The sequence below is a fragment of the Colobus angolensis genome, unplaced genomic scaffold, assembly GCF_000951035.1.
Source record: "Colobus angolensis palliatus isolate OR3802 unplaced genomic scaffold, Cang.pa_1.0 Scaffold11, whole genome shotgun sequence".
Lineage (NCBI taxonomy): Eukaryota > Metazoa > Chordata > Mammalia > Primates > Cercopithecidae > Colobus > Colobus angolensis.
In genome coordinates this window covers 5,488,044-5,497,785 of record NW_012112030.1, presented here as the reverse complement: position 1 = coordinate 5,497,785, position 9,742 = coordinate 5,488,044, and the positions used below count along the sequence as shown (strand labels likewise).

General features: G+C 34.4%; 1 protein-coding gene across 1 annotated transcript in view; it reads right to left on the bottom strand.

Annotated features, from left to right (window-relative positions):
* Positions 1–9,742, bottom strand: part of LOC105521339 (alpha-2-macroglobulin-like) — a 50,043-nt gene that overhangs the window by 31,166 nt on the left and 9,135 nt on the right. Inside the window, exons 9-13 of the mRNA XM_011955552.1 lie at positions 7,871–7,985; positions 6,140–6,249; positions 4,185–4,343; positions 3,319–3,546; positions 2,022–2,085 (exon numbers count right to left, since the gene is read on the bottom strand). Of these exons, the coding sequence (XP_011810942.1) occupies positions 2,022–2,085; positions 3,319–3,546; positions 4,185–4,343; positions 6,140–6,249; positions 7,871–7,985 (676 nt within the window). The remainder of the gene's footprint in view (positions 1–2,021; positions 2,086–3,318; positions 3,547–4,184; positions 4,344–6,139; positions 6,250–7,870; positions 7,986–9,742) is intronic.

The following is a 9,742-nucleotide window of genomic DNA, read 5'->3' as shown; positions in this document are numbered from 1 at the left end:
AAATACAAAAAAAACTAGCCGGGCGAGGTGGCGGGCGCCTGTAGTCCCAGCTACTTGGGAGGCTGAGGCAGGAGAATGGCCTAAACCCGGGAGGCAGAGCTTGCAGTGGGCTGAGATCCGGCCACTGCACTCCATCCTGGGCGCCAGAGCAAGACTCTGTCTCAAAAAAAAAAAAAAGAAAAGAAAATTCTATGTCCAGATGGCTTCACTGGTAAATTCAACAAAATATTTAAGAAAAAGAAATACCAAATATTAATGAACTCAGATCTTTAGGGAGAAATTTTTGAAGAAAAGTGTTAAAGGGTCAGTCTGGTTTCTTCTTCCTGCTTAAAACTGGAGAGGAGAAAAATAAATTGAATGAGGAATTAGTCATCAAAAATGAACTAGGACTTGATAATTTGGAAATTTCTCAGCTTATCTAGATTGCAAAAATCGGTAAAATTAAGACATTCACTGTCAGGAAATTGTGCTCTAGAAAAAAGCTATGATGTGACTGGACAAACTTTTGCTAAAGATTTTATTTGCAGATAAATTAAAATGTCAGAGTAATTTAGTCACGAAAAAGGGCTCTTCGAAGTGCATGACTCTTAGATACCCTTACCCATCTCAACAAAAGCCAAAACTGGAGATAGAATTATCCAGCAAATGTCAACGAAGAGGCTTTTTGTTTAACGGAATGAATCTCTGTGACACACAGGAGACCTACAAGGTTCTTGAAAAGTTTATACTAATAGAAACATGGTCAGCTTCAACTGAAAGGGACAGAGAGAGTATAGAATAAAAGAATGTCAGACCTCTCAAATTATGCAAGCAGGAAACAAAGTCTGATAAAACAATTCGGCTGCAAACGCATCCTTCATGAAAAAGGGTGAATGATTCCATGAATGGATTCTTGAGCCCAGAGGATAGAGAAATGAACCAAAGAGGATTATTTCCAGATGTTAAAACTACGCTGTTTTCCCAGCCAGATTTCAGCACTTCTTAGGACTGATGACTCTTTTTGCCTTAGGATGGATTATGTCCAGGACCTCATTAACACCTAATGTAGATGACTGAGATGTTGAGATTTGGAACTCTTGAGCTGATGAGACTGTGAGCTTTTAATCTTGTGTTAATGCTGTAATGGATTGAGGCTTCTACCGATGATGGGTAGAGTGAGTGCACTTTGTATGAGGTATGAATGTGAATCTCTGGGGCCAATCGGAAGATTGTGGTAAATAGAATAACGGCCCCTGAAGCTATTCAATTTCCAAAACTTCTGCATATGTTACTTTATATGGCAAAAGGGCCTTTGCAGAAGTGATTAAATTAAGGATCTTGAGGTGTGAAGTTTATTCTGGATTATCCAAGTATGCCCAATGTAATCACAAGGATCTAAGGATCTTTCTAGGAGGAAGACAGGAAGGTGAGAGAAATTTGAAGATGGTATGTGGCTGAATTTGAAGATAGAGAAAGGAACCACAAGCCAAAGAATGCAAGAGGTCTCTAGAAGCTGGAAAAGGCAAGGAAACAGTCCCCCCTCAAGCTCCAGCAGGAATGCAGTCCTGACACCTTGAGTTTAGCCTAGTGAGACTTCTGACCTCCAGAACTAGAAGACAGAAGTGGTATTTCAAGGCACTAAAACAAAGAATTAGAAGGGTTGTTTTAAGCCCATAAATTGGTGATAATCTATTTCAGTAGTCATAGGCAATGCATACACAAGTACACAAAGTAAAATTTTTCTGTGGTTATTTTCCATATTTTTCAATTATTTTCTGCCTTTTAAAGACATTAAGATATAAAATGATTATATATTAGTTTAGAAATAAAATTTAAAATGTAGAAATGCTATAAAAGAAGAAAAAATTTTAACTGGGCTAAAGCGAACCCAGTATGTCATCCTATTACATCAGCTTCTTCATCTTTGGATGAAGAGGTTGATGACTGTTTCTTCTAATGTGATAATAGCTCCAAATTGCTAACTTGTTCAGAATTTGACAAGATGAGGGGGGAAAGAAAAAGGAAATCTTGAAAACACTTACTGTTTCCCTGTTCAATGGATAACACGTGGATTCCTGATTGGGAGATTTTTCCTCTTGCTTTAATCTGAAGACAGAGGGAAATATATTCATTATTATTTAAAAGAATACATTTTAACCTAACTTTAAAACATTCATGACATATGGATGAATCATAACCTTATTACCCCAACCTAGAAGTTATTTTGATCACTAAACTTCCTTTTCAATATCTTCATATATGTGTCTTTACATACTTTAAATAAAAATATATAATTTTATGAAGTTTTACTATTTTATTTCATATTTATCACTCCTAATATATTATATGTAAATATGTAAACAAAATTTATGTATTTTTTCAACAAACACTTCAAACATCTACCTTATGCAAAGCAATATATAGTGAGGGCAGATATTAACTATACATAACTATTCTCTATTATTGCCCCTATTTTTAAAAAACTAAATGTATGAGCATTCTCTATATGCCAGGAACTGAACTAAGTAATTCACTGTTAATTTAATTGTTTAATTTACACTATAATTCTATGAAGTAGGTATTAATAATATTTCCAGGACTAAAGTGAGATGACTGACATTTACCTTTCCAGATGAAATTAGGTAAATTATTCAAGGTCATATATCTAGGAAGCAATAAATCTAGGAAATTCAAATTTATTGTTAATTTTTCTAATTTTTTAATGGAGTTAAGAAAATGTTATTGATAGTTAATGCTCTTATACAGAATTACCTATATTTAACTTTTTCTTCTTAAAATGACTTATTTGAGTAACTATTAGCCTTGAACATTTTAAATTTGGGGGCATTCATGGGAATATTGGCCTCAAAAGTATCACTCCAATTTATAGTCTGCCTGTTAATGTACCTTTTCCTTGCAATCACACCAGTCATAAGCTTTGTAAAATAATTACAATTGAATATTTTTCCAGAAGATTGTTTATAAGTTATATTTCCTTTTGAAGTAGCTCATGGCTCTTAGCTTTTGCTTATTTATCTACTGAGTTCTAAGAAAAAATTTTCTCTTTGACTAAAAACATTTTATCCTAGGCTCTTTCCTCTCCTGCTCAACCAGTTGCCATTGGAACTCTGCAAGGAAAAATTCTAAAAGTTTCAGTGGTGACCAGAGCATAAATGAGAAATTAAAGCATTAATATTTGTTAGGAAGTCACTTCTCTTTGAGCATAAAAACAACAAAAAATATATTATTGTTATCTTGTAAATGGCATTACTTAGACAGGAACCCAGCAATTTTGGAGTCTACACAATTAGAAAGAGCTACAGTGGCTCTTATTCTTACCAAATAGTAGAAGGTTAATTCTTTTTCATCCTTGAGAATCTCTTTATTCAGGATATAGTGTACTTGAATCTCCTGGGTTTGTCCACAGGTCAAAGTACCAATAGTAGGTTTGAGGTGAATGTAACTCTTGCTTGGGGAAAAAAAATGCTTTGCGGTATGAGATGTTTGCATATGAAACTCAGCAAGCCACCAGTTATCAAAAGAATCGTTACTCTCTTTGTATTTGACCTAATGGAAGAATAAATAAGCTGTTTTATATATATCTATTATATATATGATTGCAAAAATATATAAAAATATGTATATTATATATATTTATTTTTATGTATATACATAAAGCAATATAATAAAGCCATATAGAAAGGCTGCTTTCTTAAATATAGCATAATCTATAAACTGCTTCCCCTTGAGATCATTTAAGCTTATGCTGTACTGATTTAGTAGATGTTATTCATTCATAAACAAGGTCAATTACTTTTTCTTAACATGCTATGGCTGCAAATTGCATAAGAACATTTGAATATTCAACACAGAACAAAAATAGTAGTATGCCAAAGAAATCAAGCAAGATCTTACTTGTATTAGAATCATAAAAATATTCAATTTTTCAAAGGAATATCAAGATGATCTATTCAATGTCTCTTGAACCTAAATCATATTGTCAACAGAGTTTACCTACAAGTAAAAGATTTCTGGCAGACTTTTCTGTTTTTATAATTTAGGTCTCTATATTGTTTAATTTACATTTTACTCTTTATCACTTTTTTTTTTAACTCCTAGAGTTCACATGCTTCTCAAATATCTTTAAATTATCCTGGCCACAGTAATCTCTATCTTTTTGGTCCCAGATGCCCCTTTCCACTTACTGAAACTGTGAGAAAAGGTGATACGTAGTTGGTGGTGTCCATGGAAATGTTCACCAAGCCATGCTCATCAGTAGTTGCACTGAAATAGTATCTAGTATTCACATGAACATCTACAGTTTTGTTGGTGATCGGCTGATGGTTTTCATTGACTAGAAGAACCTAGAGATATAAAAGTCATAGTTGGTTAAAGTGTCATATGGCAATAACATCTTCCACTCTGTCATGTTTACCTCCAGGTCGCTCCCTGTCATTTACTGAAGATCTTAGAATCTGAAAATGAGACTTGTTTTCTGAACTCTAAACTATGATTTTTCTTTTTAATACTTCTTTTTAAAAATTATTTTGAAAGCTAAATGGCAGTTTATTTTCCATGATTATTCTAAATTCACAAATCATAATTACATACATTTCCTGGGTACAATGTGATGTCTCTATATATGTATACAACGCGGAATGATTAAATATACTAACATATATATCACCTCACTTACCACTTTTTCAGATGAGACATTTGTAATTTATTTATTATTTTGAAATGTACAATATATTATTACTGACTATAATCATCCTGTTATGCAATAGATCTCAAAATCTTGAATAGTTCTCTTTGGATATCTCATGGGCACTCAAATTGAGAGTATCAAAAAGTGAGATCATTACACTACTTTCCCAAACTTTCTCCACCTCCAGTGTTCTCTCTTTCAGTATATGGTTCTTCCATCTATCAGATAACTGATGCAGGAATAATGAGAAGTGGGTTTTTTTTTAATGAGTCATTTTCTCGCTTTCAGTGCTTATCTCAAACTTATTGTCAAGTGCTATCTCCTCTCCCCATCTCCCATCAAATATATATTGATTCTATCTGCTTCTCTCCAAATTTGCTGCTACCATTCTAGTTAAAACCACAATATTTTTCCCATCTGGTTTCCAGTAGCTTTCTATTTAATCTTCTGCATTTCCTTGCTGCTTCATTCTTGTCTAAACCATTCTATACAGCCTGAGCTAACCTGATCGTGTTACTCTCTTTCTTAAAACTTCTTCTTTCTTCACTTCTCAATCCAAAATTCTTACCATATCTTAAAAGACCTTAGTAACTGTTCTTGCTTGCCTGCAATTATTCAGTCAATTTGGTCATGTCTTTAACCTAAGCTGTCATCACACTGGCTGCTTTTTAGTGCTTTGCTCTTGAAAAACTGTTTCATACCTAGAGCCTTAGACAGTCTCCCTTTTATCTTACATTTCTGACCATGTCATACTCACCCTTCAAGTCATCAGTTTTTCTCATGATCTTCTCTCTACCTGAAATGGCCATATGAAACTATATCTATATATTTATTAATTTCTCAATAATTTAATATGAAATACTAGGATAAATGAAGAAAATCTAAAATTCAAGTATAAAATATCAGATATAAAATTCAAAATATAGCTTGAAGCGTTTGCCCATGAACTGTTAGTTCAAAGATTAGTTACTACAAAAGATAATTTAAAATACCTAGAAATCTTGCATCTCTTATATGAAAGAAAATGGATAGTTTACTAAATTATTGGCTCTACAATTTACCAATATTGATATCTATATGAAACTTTGAAATAGAAAACAACTTTAAAAACTACCAGTAATAAAAAATTCAATCATCTAGGTGAAAGAATATGTTTGAATTCTTCCCGTAAAAATTATGTTACAAAATCATTGTTTATAAAGAGACAATCAAAGAGTAAGCAGCTAAACTACACAAATGTATTACAGAGGTGTGTTAGGAAGTTAATAAAACATGCTTTGTTTTTCTGGATTTTGTGATTATATTTGCTTTTTAAATTATAATCTGCTGTACTTTTTTCGTATTTGAAATATTACTTTTTAAAATAAATTTTGATTTTGTGATTTAAAACTTCATTTTCTTAAAAACCTCATGCCCCAAACTGTGATTATGTTAAAAAAAATTTTGTTTTACCTGTCCATACCAGGGGAGTCCACTTCTGTAATGTGAATCTACTTTAGTAAATCTCAATATGCTTAAGGTATTTGTGATTTCACATGATCCATGCCCAGTTAATTCCAATCCTGAAAAACAAATGAAGTTGAACCATTCTACATATTAAAAACTCGCCTCCTACTTCCTCCCCAGCCTCACTTCATCATAACAAAATACCATCCACATTCTCTTTTCTTTATTCTTGCCAGAGTTTCCCACACTTACAAGCTATTTGACCGGCAACTTGACATTAGCTTCACCTTCACATGAAACATTATTGGTATCCATCATCCCTCATTCCTCTGGTTTTCTACCTACGTTCTATATTTTCTCATCTCCTCTATGATCTTACTCCATCTTTGTTTTTTTGTTTTTCCCTCTCTCACATCCCTGCTCTCCCTCCACAACTTTCTGTACATGGTTAGATTCTTCATAATCACAATGGCCCAAAATATGCTTGAATTTCTAATACAAACTTTATTTCCAGAAAGACCTGTCATTTCCCTGCATGAGCTATCCAAAGGATAGTGAACACCTGGTGCTTTTCCATTCAGTGATGTGTACTCCATATCTTGTTCTTATCAAAAACACAGTGCTATCAAAGTCTTAAAAGATTCCTTACTTGCCCTCCATATGGAATTCTCATCTCAGACTTCATTGTACATGAACTCTCGGTAGTATGCCATGCTAAGTACCACTGAAACTCTTCCTTCCAGGGGCTTCTAAAAAATTCTCCTCTTTGTTTTTCCCCAGCTCTCTGACTTCTTATTTCATTATGCTGATTTATTTATTACTATCTCCTAAATGCAGTTGTTTCTGTCCTTGGACACCTCTTTGTTCTGTCTTTATCCTAAATTTAGCAGTGCTAAGAGCTCCTTTCAGAGCATTTGCATTCACTCTTAAGAGGACATAGACATAATGAGAATGGATTTAGATTTACATCTCTGGTCCTAATTTAACTCTGGCTCTCTTTTAAAATTATCAGCTAAATACATCCACTTCCATTTTGATATTCCAAGTTATAGTTAATTATCTTTAACACATCTCAACAGTTCTTTTTCATTGACTCATTATCTTGGTTAACGGCATTTCCATCTTCTAGACCCCAAATTTGGAATCTTTGGGGTCATCTTTGATTAATCTTCTGACATACCACATTGTAGCACATTTTTTCATCTACCCTATCCTCTTCAGTTCTGCTAGACTTAACTTTTAAGAACATCAATTTATTTAGATTATTCTTCTCAAGTATATTGAAAGATATTCCAGCTTTTCAGAATAAATCTAAACTCTTTAGTGTATGATTTACTTTTCTCAGCCTCCATTTTCAGATTCGTCTGAGATCAAACAGAGTTTTTGATGCTTAACACGTTTTCCCTTTCCATCATTAATCTTTCAAAGTATTACCTACCCTATATAAATCAGTTGAAATGCTATTTTAGCCATAAGGTTTTCTTTGGGCTCTAGAAGGTATACTAGAATTAATGACCTCTCTTCATACTCACTTGGCCCTCGTTTTTGTATTTCTTGTAGAAATTTTATTATCGCTATGTGCACACACACACCTAATTTCTGTTTTTAGGTGCCTAATTCCTTGAGGGCAGGGACCATGTTATTTTCATAATCTCCAGAAACTATAAAGTGTTTTACATGGAATGGAAGTTTGATAAATATGTATCACATTAATAAATACTTAAGAATAATACAAACCGGTTCCCTTCTCTTTGACCTTGGCTTCCACATGTATTGTCATGTCATACCCTTTTCGTCTCAGCTGAAATATTTTAGTTTTTACGAGTTGTGTGAAACATCCTTCAGTGTCTGTCTGAAGAGAAAGAAAGAGAATTCTCGGGTCTTCCAATATGCTACTTAAAAAGTCTGCTGTCAATTTATGAGAACTTTTTTATTGGCCATAAAAATATATGTAACAAATGTTCTGACTATCCTTTTGGTGCTTGTCTTTTCCCAAGCCCAAGAATGACATAAAGTTTCTTCATTCATCATTGATTTATTCATTATCAACCTTTGGCTTCTCCCCTCTTTTCTGAAAACGGATTCCATTTCTCCCATATGAAACTTTCTAGCATTTCCAAACGTGCCATGATATTTTGTAATTCTATCTCTTTGCATATGTTGTTCCTCAAATGATAATTTTCTTTCCCATTCTTACCTTAGCCAAAAACTTAACTCAGACATAACCTATTCTGAGAAGGCTTTCATAATCACCATTACCTAAATATTGACTAAGGATTGCTATGTGTTTTTGTTGTTGTTGTTGGGTTTTTGTTTTTGTTTTTGTTTTGTTTTATTTTGAGACGGAGTCTCACTCTGTCACCCAGGCTAGAGTGCAGTGGCCATGATCATGGCTTACTGCAGCCTCAACCTCCTGTGCTCAAGTGATCCTCCTACCTCAGCCTCCCGAGTAGTTGGGACGACAAGTATGTGCCACCACACCGGCTGATTTTTATTTTTTTATAGAGATGGGGGTCTTACTGTATTGCACAGTTTGGTCTCAAATTCCCGGGCTCAAGCGATTTTCTCACATCAGCCTCTCAAAGTGCTGGGATTACGGGTGTAAGCCACTACACCTAGCCAGGATTGTTATGTTCTTAACTGTATATTCTCAATATCTAGGATATTAATAGGAATATATACATTTTTTAAATGGATGAATCCTCACCATAACCAAGTTCTCAAACTAAATGTTGGGGTACATGTTTTAATAAAGATTTGTTTTCATTTTAAATTTATTTATATGAAAATCTTCATTGCATAATAAAATTGAATCATATTTATTTTTATATAGATGTCATGACTCACTTGAAAATAGAAGTTAATACTAGTCTCCCTGATACATTACAGATTTGGGCAGCTAGATTCCTCTTATGGTATCTTGCTTATCAGTGTCTGCCTTGGTGTTCATTATTATATTCATTACTCTGGCCTCTCATTCATTTTCTCTCTGCAGCTTTGATAACTTTCTTTTCTGTACCCTTGAGGTAAGAGGTGGGACTCAACTTTGGAAGCAGGTCTCAGACACTGGACCAAAGAGGGAACTTACTAAAACAGAGATGCAGGGGAGGCTGCTTTCCATAAGACATGCCTACCAGTGTGCCATGTCAGTTTACTGTTGCCATGGCAACAACCGGAGTTAATGCCCTTTTCCATGGCAATGGCCTGACAACTCAGAAGTTACCACCTTTTTCCTGGAAATTTCTGCATAATCTGCATCTTAATTTCCATGTAACTAAAAATGGGTGTAGATATGACTAGAGTACTCCCTTTGAGCTGCTACTGTGGGCACACTGCTTATGGGGTAGCCCTGCTCTGCAAGGAGCAGTACCTCTGCTGCTGCTGTACACTGCTGCTTCAATCAACGTTGCTGTCTCTAACACCTCTGGCTTGCCCTTGAATTCTTTCCCGGGTGAAGAAAAGAACTTTCTTGGGCCACACCCCCCATGTGGGGGCTTACCTGCCCTGCATCACCCCTACAGTGTCTGCTCATACTGCCACATCCTGGACTTTTTGCATACTCTCCCTTTGGAATCAGTAATTTTTGCCTTTTATTTTTTAATACATCAT